This window comes from Oryza brachyantha, chromosome 4, assembly GCF_000231095.2.
Source record: "Oryza brachyantha chromosome 4, ObraRS2, whole genome shotgun sequence".
Lineage (NCBI taxonomy): Eukaryota > Viridiplantae > Streptophyta > Magnoliopsida > Poales > Poaceae > Oryza > Oryza brachyantha.
The window spans coordinates 7,003,480-7,018,916 of record NC_023166.2 but is presented as its reverse complement, the minus strand read 5'-3'; the positions used below and the strand labels follow the sequence as shown (position 1 = coordinate 7,018,916).

Genomic DNA, 15,437 nt, shown 5'->3' with positions numbered 1-15,437 from the left:
GAGAATGGTGGAGAATGGTGAAGGATGGCAGTTACCTCATCGTCGCTGGAGCTTCGCACCACACAGCCTAAGCTCTATCACGTCTGCATGAGCTCCGTTGCCACCTGATCTACACCGCTGCAACATCTGCAACATCGTCGCCGTTGCCACCTCCTTCCTCTGCTAGGCCGCCAGCTAGGTAGCTAGGAAGGAGCGGAGGCGCCGGCGACGCCACCTGCTGCCATGGCAAGGGAAGGAGAGGGAGGGAAAGGGTCGTCGCTGCCTCGCCAGAGAGTTGGTGGAGGAAGGGGAGGAAAATGGTCCGACATGAGAGATGGACTAGTATATACTTTAATTTCATGTTATGAGGACTATTGTGTAAAATTTTGGACTTCTACACAAAAGGAAAAATATGTAAGGATTAAATTAAAAAATATTAAGAGCTGACATAAAAATGTAAGATGCGGTTAAAGCCACTTACATCGTGGAATATATATTTTTTTAACTAGTGGCCTCGGCATACATGACATCTGAAGCCACTTGCACTATGGATGCCCTAGGATCTGCACCTATCGTGAGTCTCCTCGCGTCCCTAGCCCCTCCTTCCTTCCTAGTGTCACCTCAACCAATGCCCTTAACCTCCCTTGCAGCCATAAAGTTTTGTTAACACGGTCTCACTGTCAGACACGAAGACATGAAAGATGAATGCCCGGACGCAGAAAAATTGAGAACGGTTTGACACAACTATGTGCAACTTGAACTGGAAGACAACGAAAGGAATCACTAAGCAAGTGGTTACCTACAAAATCACATACCAATCACTAACAGTAGCCTTTATTGGCATTCCTTGCCTGTACACAATGCTGGAAGTGATCAGGAATGCGAAGATGAAACTACCTAGCTATCAACTCTAGACAAGGTTGGAATGGCCTAAAGCCTCTCTCTGCACAAAAGCTACAATGGCTCAGTAACCAGGAAGGTAACTGCAATGCCCTACGAGAGTGAAACAAACTAAGAGGTCGTCCACTTAGCGAAGCCCCCCCCCCCTCCCCCTCCCCCCCTCCTCAAACCTTACGTCCTTTTCGGACAGCGTTTAACTGCTCCAGCAGGTCTTGTATAGTGGAAGAAGCATCCTAACAAAAGATAAATTGAATTGCTTATCAGAGTGAAAAAGCAGTGATACTGCAATTTAGTACCAAGGTAAGCTTCAATCTCCCACTCACCTTTAGCTTCGCTCTCAGATTTTCCTCCTCTTGGTCTCGACGACTTCTTTCTTCAGAGAAGATGTCAATAAGTGCTTCTTGTTCCTTATTTGAAGTTTCAAGTTGCCTCTGTGCATCCTCTAACTGAGACAAAAAGGGTGGGTAAGGGGATCAGCAATATACATCATATGAAGATTGCAGTGTATTCTTGTGGCAAAAATATGAGTAATATAAGTGGCTTTATCAGCACAAAAAAAAAATCCTACAAGCAGAGATAACACAGAAAGCTTTATAGTCGGTTGGTATGCAAAGCTTGCAATAGCAAACCTGAGTAGTCATAATAAACAGACAAAAATAAGAACAACAAATTACATGATCACAGCTTCCAACCGCTTGTAAAGATGTGAAAGCATGCACTTGTGAAAGCTTGACTCAATCAAAAAAACCAAAACGGCATTAAAAACCTACTATCAAGCAAATGAAACATGGAAGATAATTCCTGTGAATTCCTCTGAGAACATGTGAAGCATTGTAATAAGTGTTTAGATAAACTTTCTCTTTAGTATTAGACGGAACAAATTGTGAATTTAGACTTGCAAGCATCAAGAGTTTGTATTTGCTATTGTTTTTACTAACATCAGATTGTTCAAATAGTTTGTGCCGCGCAAAACTTAAGAACCAAGATAACACTACATGGGTTGGGTAAATAATAAACTTCTTCAGGCCCAAAGAAATTACAGTATATATGTCTACACTCTACAGGAGAAAGACATAAGTGCATACCCTCTCTGTTAATGATTTGTTCTTATCACGTTCAATCACCAGCTCCTGTGATAATGATTCTTCCACCCTCAATAACCTGATGAGAGAGCAGCACAAAGTAGCAATGCATTTTATAGCAATCTCAGGATAAAACTTCGTAGTTTAGTAAATTGCAGGGAAAAAACATTACTGCATGTTCCACAAAGAAAAACGTTTACGGCAAATCATATTCAACTGCTCAGAATGGCTGTAACAGGATAGTCTTAAATCATGCAGAATGTAACATATAAATCATATCCGTACTTTTAGTGATTACTAGCCTATCTATGTGTAGTTTACTGGTTTTAAACTGTGTTAGGGCTAGAATTGGTAATCATAAATCTTGAATAATTTGTTGAGAACCTAATGCACTATGACAATGCCCACAGCTCACCCATTCGGAGTACGGCACATACAAACAGGTGTCCTAAATTCATTAGGTTTGGATGCTCAAGAATTGCATTGCATTACAAGGGGCTGAGAAAAAATGGCACGATGGGGTAAGTGCAATTGTGCATCCTTTTTTTTTCTGAAAAAATGTATTCGTTATACCCAAATACTCAGCTCATCCTCAACATGCATATCTTGATTACTTGATTTTCTATTCATAGTTTAAATTATTAATAAATTGTGACTGAAAATTCAAAAAATGAGTGAGACCTAAAATATTTAGGTAAAAAGATGAAACCAGTTTGACTGAATGTGTTACTTCATTCTAACAGTGACATGAAAAGTAGAAGCTGGACCCAACCATATATTCACCTTTCCTTCAATGATGAGTTTTCATCCCTCAGTTGCTTGATAATAGTCTCGTGATCATCAATTGTATGTACCCCATTACTTGCCACATTAAGTCCCTGCAGGGTAAACAGCACAGATAAATACAGAAACTATTTACTTGAATGAGAGCCATATACAAAATATGGATGCATCTATTATATACCGATGATAACCAGCAGATTTGTATTCATGTTAAATGTGCATTGTATTATATAAATAAAAGAATTAAACATTGTAATTTTGAATGGTATTCTGCAAATTTTGAATTGGAATTAAACTGTGTTGCATGGATATGCGATACTGGAACGGTGATAAGGTATACAGGAATTCTCAAAATCATCAATACGTTGATATGGCTAGTAAATAAATAAATATATATATATATACATATATATATATATATATATATATTTCAAAACACTAAAATACATGGGACTATAGAAGAGGAAAACAATAAGATTATGGATTACCTTATTGTTTTCCTCTATAGTCCCAGGTATTTATGTTTTTTGAAAAATAAAAATATATAAATATATATATGCATATACTTTTGAGAATTCCCGCATCACTGTATGGCCGCATCCATATGCCCATACCAGTATCGCATATCCATGCAACACAGGCAACAAAATGAGTTTCAGCTGTAGAATGGGTAGGATGGTCACCCTAGCAAACATGGCCTAATCCTAATTATCATCTAAGAATGTAGGTAAATATAAGCCCAGTAAAAATATAAGTTTAACAGTACATAAAAAAGGTCAGAGGGAGCAGAAAATTACTACAGGCTGGGATGCAGATCTGTTTCTCTCTTTTTCTGTGAGTCCATTGGATGAAGGTGTTGCCAAAGTAGTTCCATTCTGGAAAGATTTTCTATGCAGATTCAGCATATGAGATCTTGAGCTAGAAGGTGGGGCGGCACACACAAACTCAGAATCACTTTCATCACTAGTATCTAAAAGACCATCCATTACGGATCTTCCAGATACTTTAGTCGTTGCAGACTTCTCAGTTCTTCGTTGAATATGAAATGATGTGCTTGCCTTCCCAGATTTTTTATTTGATTTTCCATATTCTTTCCCAGCAGGGTAAGGTGATTGCTTTTTATTTGATTTGCCATAATCTTTCCCAGTAGGGTAAGGTGATTGCTGTACACTTTGGGTAACTTCTGGGGAGTTCTCTGTCCAAAGAAGGTCATATTTGTAAAATAATAACTACTTATATCTAAAGATCATTACAATTGAAGTGATAGAACAACAAAGCTCCATGCCCATGTAAAGGGACCAAACAACCATGGGATGTGCAACCCTTTATTCAATAAGAAGTTGGACGAGTCAAAGATAATTTTTATAATTAAACAATTATAAAAATGTTGCATTATTACTTTTTCATACAAACATAATTTTTATAATTAAACAATTAGAAAAATGTATGCCTTGTCAAACATCGCATATTCGTTAACGGGGATAAGCAAGCCTTAGCAGAGGGATGAGCATACCAATTCACACCTATACAATACATATTCAAAGCACAAGCGCTCAGGATGATGATCTGCACAACTAAATTGTACTCCCTCCATTTCACAATGTAAGACTTTCCAGGCTTGTCTAGATTCATATAGATGCTAATAAATCTAGACATATATACAAATTATATACATTCATCAATGGATTAATCTAGACAAGACTAGAAAGTCTTACAATATGAAATGAAGGTAGCATCTGTGATGTTGCTTCACATCTATGAACACCATTGAGAAACCATACGTGTTAACAATGTAGGGCCTCCTTATTCTAGTAACATGAAGAATGAAAGTGGCTGTGGATCCTTTGTCCAGGCTTTATCCATTGCTATGCTTGGCTTGATGGCTTCTAACTTGGAAATGTTTTGCAATTAAGAAAGAAACTAAACCAATATATTTCTCCCACCATTTCATTTGTTGTCTACTCCCTCCATTCCATATTATAAGATGTTTTGGCTCGGCCTAGATTCATCCATGGATCAATAAATAAGTTTTATTTATGTATCCATATTCATTAGCATCCATATGAATCTAGGGAGAACTAGAATATCCTATAATGTGAAAGGGAGGTAATATTATGCATTCATCTTCTCAACAGCACAGGGCTGGGGGGTAGCAAGTCCTGAAAGGCTCAAACTTTTCCTCCAGTCACCGTAGCCACATACTAATCCATCCCAACACCAGCCAGTTGATGACCATGAGTGTCTTGTCAAAGTAGGTCTAGATTAGGATCTCCCCTACATACATTGTACTCCAATATCCAGATATGTACATACCCACAGGGCTTAGGGCTATTATCCTTAGGGAGGCCTAAACCTGTATAAAATTTCTTTGCACACATGAGGGTCATTCACTAGAAAACGAATCTAATTTACACAACAGAATTGGACACAAAAAGTGAAATCCTGATGATCCAACATCCTTTCCACACTATATTATCCATTTTGGTATATACAACTGAAATTATGTGACAGGCTACCTTGACTGAATTTGTCTGAATCTCAGAGCACCAAAAAGCGAATGCAGCACATTGAAAACCCAAATACACAAATGATGAAGCAACATTACAAACTTAAGATGTTAACATTGATATTTTAGTAACTTTTGTTACTTGAGATAAGTAACAACAAGAAAATAAACAGCTAAAATCAATAGTAAAGGCCATAGCAAAGTCAAATTGTCATATCACTCATTTACCTTCTGTTTCATTATATCTGCCAGCGCGTGTCCCAATATATCCAATTCGATGAGCATTTCCTGACCTGTGAGAGGTAGAGAAGGGGGAAAGTGAAAACTAGAACCATATGTCCAACTAATTGATAAGCCAAAAGGTGGCCTACAATAGAACTGATATTGTGCCATGTGACCACATAAGTAAACCAAGAAAAATGAGAAGGAAACAAACCAATAGTCCTTCTGCATTTGAACTAATCGTGCTTCAAGTCTTGCAAGAAGTGTTGTGCGCTCAAAGTCCTGCTTATCATGAGCTGGCTCTATAAAGTTAGCCTCAAGCACACCTGTGCAGAGTAAATTGATCATTCCTTGAACAAGAAGTCAATGAATCAAAGAAATAGAATCAAGCAAACAACCTTGTTACTTACCTATGACACCACGCCCACCACTTCCAGCAGCAGTCCACACTCTCCAGAAAGGCTAAAAGAAACAAATTAAAATTCACATATTTCGAAAAATAATCCAACACTTTGGATACTCTTATATGCAATTTGAAGAAGCATTCATCAGAAACAGAATACTGAACATTCAAAAAGGTCAATAACTCAATATTGACTCCATTCATCAAAGACAAGTAGATAGAATTTTCTGAAATGCAAGATTAAACTGAATTTTTCACACTCTAGCCCTTTTCGCAAAGAAATTTCATAAATAGACCCCTCCCGAAACATTAGACAAGAATGGACCCGTAGCATGATGTCAGGGGGCGTGACGTGGAGGTATAACTGCTCGGCACCCAAGAGTGTTGCGCCGAGGTGAGCTGGACCAGTCAAACCCAAGCCGATGTGGCGGAAGGAGGGGCGTGACGCCATGCCCTCTAGAGCCGAGGCACCCTGGCAGTGCACACACACCTCTCTTTCTTTCTCTCCTCATTCCTGCCTTCTTCCAGTCCGAGGCTTCTCATATCTCTAACTCTCTCCTCTCACACCTTCAGACCTCATCTCAAATCCACACAAAATAACCAAGTTTTCCATTGGATTTTTGGGTGAAATTGAAAGGTACGTTATTCTCTTCATGTACCCCTTTTTTGAATTTATTGGTTATTTTCATAGATCGGGGTAAAACCCTAAAAATTAACCTAGAACAAGTTTACTGATTTTTTATTTGAAATAGTGAATTGTATAGGTGTGGTGTAACCATGTGTGAAATAAACTCTTATATATGTGTTGATTTTCATTCTTTTTGGAATTTTTTTAGACATATGGATGAATGCAAGGAAAAAATTGTGAAGTGTTGCAATGATGATTTTGTTTAGCCATAGAAATAGCATCATTATGTACAATTTTGGTTACATTACGGATGTTGGGTGCGACAATACACAGTTGTATCCTTCTTCGACATCCTACAAACATTAATTATTAACCGCTGGGTCGATATCAAATTTACTAAGTCCAATTTTGGTTACCGCTATGGATGTTGGTCGCAACAAATGAATAGCATCACTATGTACAAAATTTAATATCTACAGCACTAATAGTCCCACACTTTACATAATTACCTATAAATATATTGTTCCCTAGGGTTTGCACATTGCTATGACTAAACAAAATCATTATTGCTAAACTATACAATTTTTTCCTTGTATCCATCCTTATCTCCAAAAATATTCCAAAATATTTGAAAACATTTCATATGTAAGAGTTCATTTCACACGACGAGGTTACACTACACTAATTAATACAGTTCACTTTTGCAAACCAAAAGTTAGTAAACTACTTCTAATGTCGGCACCACATTGGCTCGGGTCTAACCGGTCAAACCCACCACCGCACCACGCTCCATGGCGCCAAGGGGTCTATTTGTAAAATTTCTTTACGAAAAGGGTTAGAATGTGAAAAATTCAGAATATTAACACCACAAAGAAACATACTAACCAACTAGACATTTATTTAAAAAGTGATAGCTTATCAAGCATAAAATGTCAGTATTCACCAAGGGTTTACACAGGTCATAGACCAGAACCTAGTGCCTAGTACCTACTGCCCAATCATCTAACTCAGAGGCAGAGCATAGCTGGGAGGGTGGCACCTGTATCCAAGCTACCACATAGGGAGGTTAGGTGGCCACCCAGGTAACATTCACAAATGCATGTTTGGCTAACACCAACTAAGTCACGAACTCATTACTAATATATGGCACATAAGTGTCTGATAAAATAATAATTATAAGAGCACATTGTGAAAAGCAAATGAACTTAAATGGTCACAAACCACAACCCCTAAAAAACTATTACAGCACAAAAGGATAACGATAGTAATACCTTTATTAGCCGGTTCTTGTGGTATACATTAAATCCTTGAACATCAACATGATATTTTGCATCTTTAACAAAGCCAATTGTTACATCAGCAACCATCTGAGATATAGAAGAAAATTTTGATTAGTGATGGCGGTATAACGTACATCCTCAATATTCAGGAAAGAATCGAGGTTACAGGTCTTAACATTTGAATCCTTTGGAGCTCCATTAGGTACAACCGGCTTGTATTTCACCTCTTTCTTCAGCATCATGTCGGTCACAATATTATGGTGTTCAATCTCCTTTCCACGTAAAATCATTTGGAAAAAACTTGGAACTCGAAGATATAAAATGGATGCATAGCTCTGCACAGAAAGGTTACAAAAATCATTATCAGCAAGCCTGACTACTGGACCAGCAAATGCAGAACACAAAAATAGGAAAGGGAATTGATTCTAGTTCATCAGAACGAGTGGACACTGTTATTTTGTCTCTTGCCAAAAGTCAGGCAAATCTACAACTAAATAAGATTTTTTTTTGTTTCAAAAATTAATCTAGATGATATTCAGTTTAATGAATGGCATGCACTGGACACATTGACCAGTGATCACCACATGCTTACTCTTCTAATCATAAAGAATGTGATGCATGGGAGATGTAACTGGTGTATCAATTAAGACTGGGATTAAGTCTTCACAGTTTAAGCATGCCTCCTAACAATTATCGCATGGCACAAATGGGATAATGTGCTCTGCATATAAATGAAATACATGTAAGTCACAAATGGAGGCACTATTAAATGCTAATACTAAACAAAATTTAGAACTATCAGAACACATATCAAGCATAAGTATTCAAATCAAAAGGTACTCTGAAACTTACCCTTAATGAATGCCTATAAGTCAGGAAATGTTTGGAGTTTGGAAACTTCTTAGCCATGTCAATATTTTTCTCATCACGATTACCACCTCTGAGTTGAATATCCTGTCATTGCAAAATCATACCAGCTAATTAACTAAAACATGGTGGGAATGGTTGCATAGTGTTAATAGTAGAACTTACATTTATGTCAGCATCAAAATCAAGCTCCAGATGTCCTTCATCATCCTCCCAAAGATTGTAAATGATAATCCGAGTCCCTTGATCCTTTATAGAACTAAACTGCAAAATTTACAGCAACTTTGGAATGTGAATTTGGATTCTAAACTGAATTGATATTCCTTTTTTTTTTGTTTCTGACAACAAAAAACTAAAATATACACAGCTCCAAGAAACTAAATCTTTCATTGTCCAGTATGCAACCAGAGTATTAGCTTATGCAGATTGCGAAAAGATGATTTTCTTTTGAAATTAAGCATCATGACAACAAAGAAACTTCGAGAAAAATAAACAAATAGCATAAAAACATATTTGTTCAGTGATCTTGCATAAATTATACCTGCTCAAGTAGTTCTGCTTCAGTTGAATATGGAGACCACGTAATAATAGTCTGTAAGCTTGTATTCCAATCAGCAGATGTAGTCCGCAACTTTCTTTTCCAGCCTTGCTCATTTTCATAATCAATCTGCATTTTTTCCAAACATTCGAAAATCCAGAAAGTATAGACATTAGAACTAATTTCCAGCAAACTATTCTTCCAAGAGAGTATCCCCTCCAATCAGTACAGAAGTGCTTATTTTAACTTGCACAAGGATATGGGTTGACAAAATTGAGAAAAGGTGTGAGGATTAGAGGAAGTGTCTTCGGAATCCTCCCACAAATATTTGAGAAAAATGAGAATGAGCGATTTGGGTGGGTGGTAAAAAAAAAGAACATGAGAGCAAAAATAAATCTCTATAGAAAATTAATAATTTAATTCAATACTAATAAAGACCACAAAAAGAAGAATCCTACCATCGGAACAACGATATCCTCTTTGTTGGTGCTCCTCAAAAAGGTATATGATAGCATTCCAATGCTTTGGGTATGCCTTCATGCCAAACAAAAGTAAAGGTCTCAATTTCTTGATAAAGGAAAATAACTCAAAATGTAAAGTACAAAATACATGATGAAAAGAAATGCCACATGTAACTTCATAAAAAGGAAAGGAACCTAATTCTCAGTCGTTACGAAATTAAAGTATTTTACTAAAATTTTGCACCAATTCTTAATTCTTATCATATTGTATTGATAAAACTATAAAAGCTCAGTATAATGCATAATACTCTTGATGATGGAACAAGTGGTGTCATTTCCATACAGCAAATCTGTTTAACTCTGTAACCAAGTATTAGGCCCCGTTCGTTACTTCCCACTAATAACCCAATTTCCCTCGTTTTTCGCGTGCACGCATCTCGAACTGCTAAACGGTGTATTTTTTGCGAAAATTTTCTATAGGAAAGTTGCTTTAGAAATTCAGATTAATACATTTTTCTAATTTTTTTATAATCAATAATTAATTAATCATGTATTAATCTATTACCGTGTTTTCCGCGCCTATTAACAACCGGCTAGCCGAACACAGCCTTAGTCATATGAGAGAAAAATATAGATTATGCATTGACTAAAAGGATTTTTATCTGGAAATGAAGAGAGTTCATGATTATACATTGCCTATGAGTGTAAAGGAATTGTTTTTCAGAACACAATGGTAATGCACTCCAGATTTAAATCAAATTCAGGAGAAATCAATTTGACCTGCTAGCTAAATTGAATAAATATAATTTGGTGCTTTCAAGATAGTGAACTATACATGTTTTCTGGTAGCTCATCTGTCCAAACAAATTGTGGTTGTTTAGAAATGGTAAACCATATCATGATAGAGTGGAATATAACCTTTTGCCACCTTTTCCACCACTACGGGAGAAAACTAAAACATCGGCACCAAGTCTCATTGTACTTGTCTTGAAACCATTTCCATCTGTAATAGAGCAAATTTAAGTTGAATGAATCACAGTTTGGCCAACAAACTAAAAGGAGTAAAATACAATAGCAGTTGTTAAACATGTAAGCCGGTGTCATCTAGGTCCATAAATTTGGAAAGTGGAAATTTGGCCCTTAAACCTGTTCAAGTATGTCATCTAGGTGCAAAACAGTCAGATGCCTCCTTGAGTGCTGATGTGGCAGATGATGCGAAAATAAGAATTGTAAGTTCCACATGTCATGCTCTGCTACCATAGATAGAGAGGATGCGAGATATGACTAACGAGAAAGGAGAGAGATGTGGCAGCCACATCTGTGTCCACATCAACTGCCACGTCAGTTCCCAAAGAAGTCCATGCAGCATGACATGCTTTAATAAGTTTAGTGAACTGAATCTACACTTTGCAAGTTCGTTGACCTAGATGACACATGGTTACAGATTTAACGACTGCTAGCTATTTTACTGTACAGAAAACATTGATTTAGTGAAGCAACCAAAAAATAAAAAAAAATTGTTTTTCAAAGCTTACATTGCCCAATTGTACTTGCAACTTTGCTCTTGGCTGAATAACCCAAGGACATGCACTGCCGCATTTTGTCTGGGTCCATTCCACCACCATCATCTATACAGTAATATAACAAGTGAGAAAATTATAAGTATTCAAGCAATTCTGCAACTGTGGCTCCATTTGTAAGGTTAATGTGAAAGTTAAATTGTAAACTTGGTACAATATCTGAATTTTGAAGTACGCTTACACAATGTATAGTATAATTAAATAACACTTACATGTGTTATCCATTCAAGCGATGATTCAGTAAAAGATCTATAATCTTTTGAGGTTGTCCAACCTTAATTAATTATCTTTCATTTTGTTCTGCAAATCCCTAAACTTTCTTGAATGTGTCTATGAATTTAATTGCTAAGGGAAACGCCAGCATACAGTATTCATAACATAGAACAGACCAACAGAGACAATTGAAAAAAGATCTTCTGTTTTTCATGTCCCAGATCATGTTAATACTGTAAAACAAGACCCAACTTATCAGGTACCAGAGTGAAATAGATGTTCACTTAATTTGCTATCAAATAAATCAGCGTTTAGTTCTAGCATGAATAGAAATGGACTATTTTATTAACTTGCTTTGAATGCAGGAGTTTCTTGTCATCAAAGAAATTTATGATAAAATAAATAGAAATAAAGGTGCCATATCAAGTTACTAAAAATAACGAAACTTAGCAAATATATGCCAACAATTAAAGGTAACAGGTGAAAAGGTTTTGCACCTTCAACAAGGAGCATTCTTGTTTTGTCTTTGTCGTTCTCCAACATGTCAATGTTCACATAGGTAGCTCCATTTATGACCTTAGAAGAGAACGGAGCTCAGTAAACATACAAGGATTCAATGCTACAAAGTAGTGCACTTTATATTTCACAATACTTACTTCATCAAGAGAGTTGTCCAACAGCTCAGCCAAAGCTATAACATAGATCAATGCATGTTAGCCAACCGGTGTGACCAAACATTGGTTGAGTTGTGTGAGCAAATAACATGACACTGCTAGTGTATCTGAATATTCATGTGAAAAAATGGTAGGACAATGGTAAAATGAAGGTGAAAACCATACCCCCCAGAGCCCACTTGTGGCTTGTTGCATTTGAGTGCAAAAACTTAGGATGTACACGAACATGATCCAATCCAGATACTGAAAAGGAAGGTAGATGTGAAATTAGAATATAGAAAATCACAGATACACATGCATCTAATCCAGAGTTCCAGACACTGGAAAGAGAGTCTGTGAGATAAGAGAATGCAGAAACACAATACTAAATATCATTACACATATACAGACTTCCATAAAGAGCATGTCAGTTGATAAGTTCATTTTATGAATGAAAAGAGAACATTCCATCAAAGAGACATAAGTAAATCTTAGTAAATCAGAACTACTTCATTTAGTTATGTTCCTATTCAACATTGCACAAGGCTCAACCCTACTTTCATTGGCAATTATTTTCCTAAAAAGGGTCAAGTCGAAAACATAAATAGATTTTAAGGGAACAAGAACAAGCATCCAGTCCAAGTGATTCCATTCCCAACATTTGTCAAAGCTCAATACCTAACTCAAATATGTACCTATCTAAGATAACAACACAGCAAATTTATAGATGACATATTTCATTAGCATTCCACAAATATGTTGATCATCCATGAATATTAACAAAAACATCCCCATTTCATATCATAGGTGTTTTCGTTCCTAAGTCAAACTTCTCTAACTTTGATGATGTTTATAGAAAATAATTAACATCTACAGTACCAAATAAATACACTATAAAGACATATTTCATGGCAGATGTTAATAAAATAATTTGATGTTTGTAGATGTTGGTGCAGCTAGAGAAGTTTTGACCTACGACAAAACTAAAACATCTTAGAATATGGCACGGATAATTTTTTTTCGATTTCAGTACTGTATTGTGTTTTATTTCAAGTGTTCATAACTATATCTTGGCATGTATCACCACGGAGTTCTATAGAAGTAAAAAATCATGGCCCAGAGCAATTCATTAAAGCTCTTGCCCAAGGGTATCAGCATTCAATATATGGAGTTACTGTAAGCTCGCAAGTTCGTGCAGCAGCATATAACCTTTTCGTTTGTATTATTGTTTCAACATTCACGCTCCGCAGTTCAGAAGTGCTACATTTTTACTGTATCTCAAGAAATTCCCCGATTGCATGAATTTTCTCACGAAAGAACAAAACCTCTCAAATCAATCAAATATATAGACTAAAACGAAATAAAACAAAATCATCGGAAATTCTAAGTAAATCATTAGGAAAACTAAACGTATTATTGTCCCAGCAATCTCTCATCTCTCCTTGCGATGAACCAACCAATTTTACAAATGTCGACACGAACTGGACTGCAGAATTACTATGCGACCTGGAAATACCTGACGGCTGACGCGCCCCATCCCCAAGCGGCTTCCCGTCGTAGTCTCCGGCCTTCCAGAACTGCTTCGTCGCGCTCTTCGACGGCGCCTCCACCTCCACCTCCCCCGCGGCCACCGCCTGCGGTAGAGGATCGAGGAAACCCGGGGGCACATCCACCGCCGCCCCCGCTGCGGAAACCCTAGCCCGCTTCCCCGCCGGTCCACCCACTTCCAGCCCCCGCCACCTCTTCCCACCGCCGCCAACGCCGCCGCCCTCTCCGTCGGAGTCGGAGTCGCTGCTGCTGAGCTCTATCAGCCGCTGCTCGACGGTGGGCGGTCCTCCTCCGCCTCCGCCGACCGCCACGGCCAACGGCCGGGGCCGCTCCACCGCCGCCACCGCCGCCGTCGCCTCGGTCTTCACCGCCCGATGATTCATCGGCGAAATCGACAAGACCCAGGGATCTATCTGCAAATCCAACACTATTTCCCCCTCCTAACAAAAATTCTCCTAAAATTTTCCTTGCCTCGCCGAGCGGCCAGCTTATATACGCCTCGGCGCGAGCTCACGAGCGCAGTGATGCGGTCAGCTACCCGAGTCAATGACATGTGGGCTCCCCTACCTTTCCGCCACCTTCGGCCCCACGTGTCATTGATTTGAGGGCGGTGATTGTGGGAAGGGGAAGGTTAGCTTTCTTTTCCTCGAGCTTCGCACGCGTGGGGGAGGTGGTGGGCCCGGGATGTCATGGAGAGACGAGCTCCGCGCGCGTGGGGAGATGGTGGGCCGGGGGTGTCATAGAGAGACGAGGTGAGGTGGAACGCCCAAGCAATCGAGTTGACGTGTGACGTGAGTCATGGATGGACGCAGACGGGAGTCGAGTGGTGTTGCCATGTGGCGTGCACACTGGGACCTCTTGGGTGCGTGGCTGTCATGAGTAGGTGAGAGCTAGGAAAAGCAGCGACCACCAATAATAATAACTCACACACTTATTTACCAAGTTGGTATTAAAAATTTACTAGGGAGTAGCATGTGTTTAGTGTAGCTACCCACTCCTCTTGCTGTTTAATATTTGTAATTATTGTCGTTCTTGAAAAAGGTGTCTAGTACCCTGGTTCAACTTTACTTATTAACTACTTTCGTCCCATAATAACTTTATTTTTCGTTTTTTCCATTTTTGATGTTTGACTATTCGTCTTATTTAAAAAAATTTGTAAAAAAATTAGTCACACATAAAATACTAGGCAAAATTTGCTACAAGATATCGGAAAAACGTGTAATTAGCCGATGGACACCGTAAGATCATGAATTTGCTGCGGGACACCACAGAAGTGTGGTAATTAGCTATAGGGCACTCCAACCAATTTTTTATTATTTTTGGAGTTAAAAATTCTAAAAATGACGAGATTGCCCTCGGTGGCAAACCCGTTATGTCGACTGGGTCCAGTCGAACCAGACCCAGTTGGTCTCGAGTCCGCATCACACCCAGACCCTAGCCTACAGGGTAAGTGAGCCGTCGGCGATGGCGGGACCTAGCGGCGACGAAGGCGCATAACGGGTTGGCCACCGAGGGCAATCTCGTCATTTTTAAAATTTTTAACTCCAAAAATAATAAAAAAATTGGATGGAGTGCCCAATAGCTAATTAATATATTTTTATGGTATCTTGCAGTAAATTCGTGGTCTTACGGTGTCCATCGGCTATTTACGTGTTTTTTCGATGCCCTGTAGCAAATTTTACCAAAATACTATTCATGTTTTATCATCTAGTAAGAATAAAAATATTAATCGTAAAAAAATTCAAATAAGACGATGAGTCAAAACATTATATCAAAAAACTGAAAAACGATGTT

General features: G+C 38.2%; 1 protein-coding gene across 2 annotated transcripts; it reads right to left on the bottom strand.

The window, feature by feature from the left end:
• Positions 1–413: 413 nt before the first annotated feature.
• Positions 414–14,088, bottom strand: LOC102716495 (protein MICRORCHIDIA 7). Of its 2 annotated transcripts, none has more exons than XM_015836163.2 (20): positions 13,612–14,088; positions 12,282–12,359; positions 12,099–12,133; positions 11,940–12,018; positions 11,185–11,277; positions 10,568–10,652; positions 9,647–9,722; positions 9,192–9,317; positions 8,816–8,914; positions 8,636–8,737; positions 7,960–8,118; positions 7,775–7,870; positions 5,883–5,934; positions 5,687–5,798; positions 5,479–5,543; positions 3,545–3,939; positions 2,745–2,839; positions 1,965–2,040; positions 1,203–1,325; positions 414–1,112 (listed from the first exon to the last, which is right to left on the bottom strand). In XM_015836163.2, exons 1-20 carry the CDS (start codon positions 14,024–14,026, stop codon positions 1,044–1,046), a joined length of 2,430 nt encoding a protein of 809 aa, XP_015691649.2. In that variant the 5' UTR covers positions 14,027–14,088; the 3' UTR covers positions 414–1,043. The 2 variants fall into 2 exon arrangements, with proteins under 2 accessions (XP_015691649.2, XP_015691647.2); XM_015836161.2 differs by having other exon boundaries at positions 1,043–1,112; positions 3,542–3,939.
• Between the last annotated feature and the right edge of the window lie 1,349 nt (positions 14,089–15,437).

Excerpts from the sequence above, each read along its gene's own strand:
- LOC102716495 (XM_015836161.2), bottom strand. The coding sequence starts at position 14,026 with ATGAATCATCGGGCGGTGAAGACCGAGGCGACGGCGGCGGTGGCGGCG. Across the intron at positions 9,723-10,567 it reads GGTGGAAAAGGTGGCAAAAG|GCATACCCAAAGCATTGGAA; the intron begins GTTATATTCCAC and ends TTTGGCATGAAG. Across the intron at positions 5,544-5,686 it reads CAAATGCAGAAGGACTATTG|GTCAGGAAATGCTCATCGAA; the intron begins GTTTGTTTCCTT and ends TACCTCTCACAG.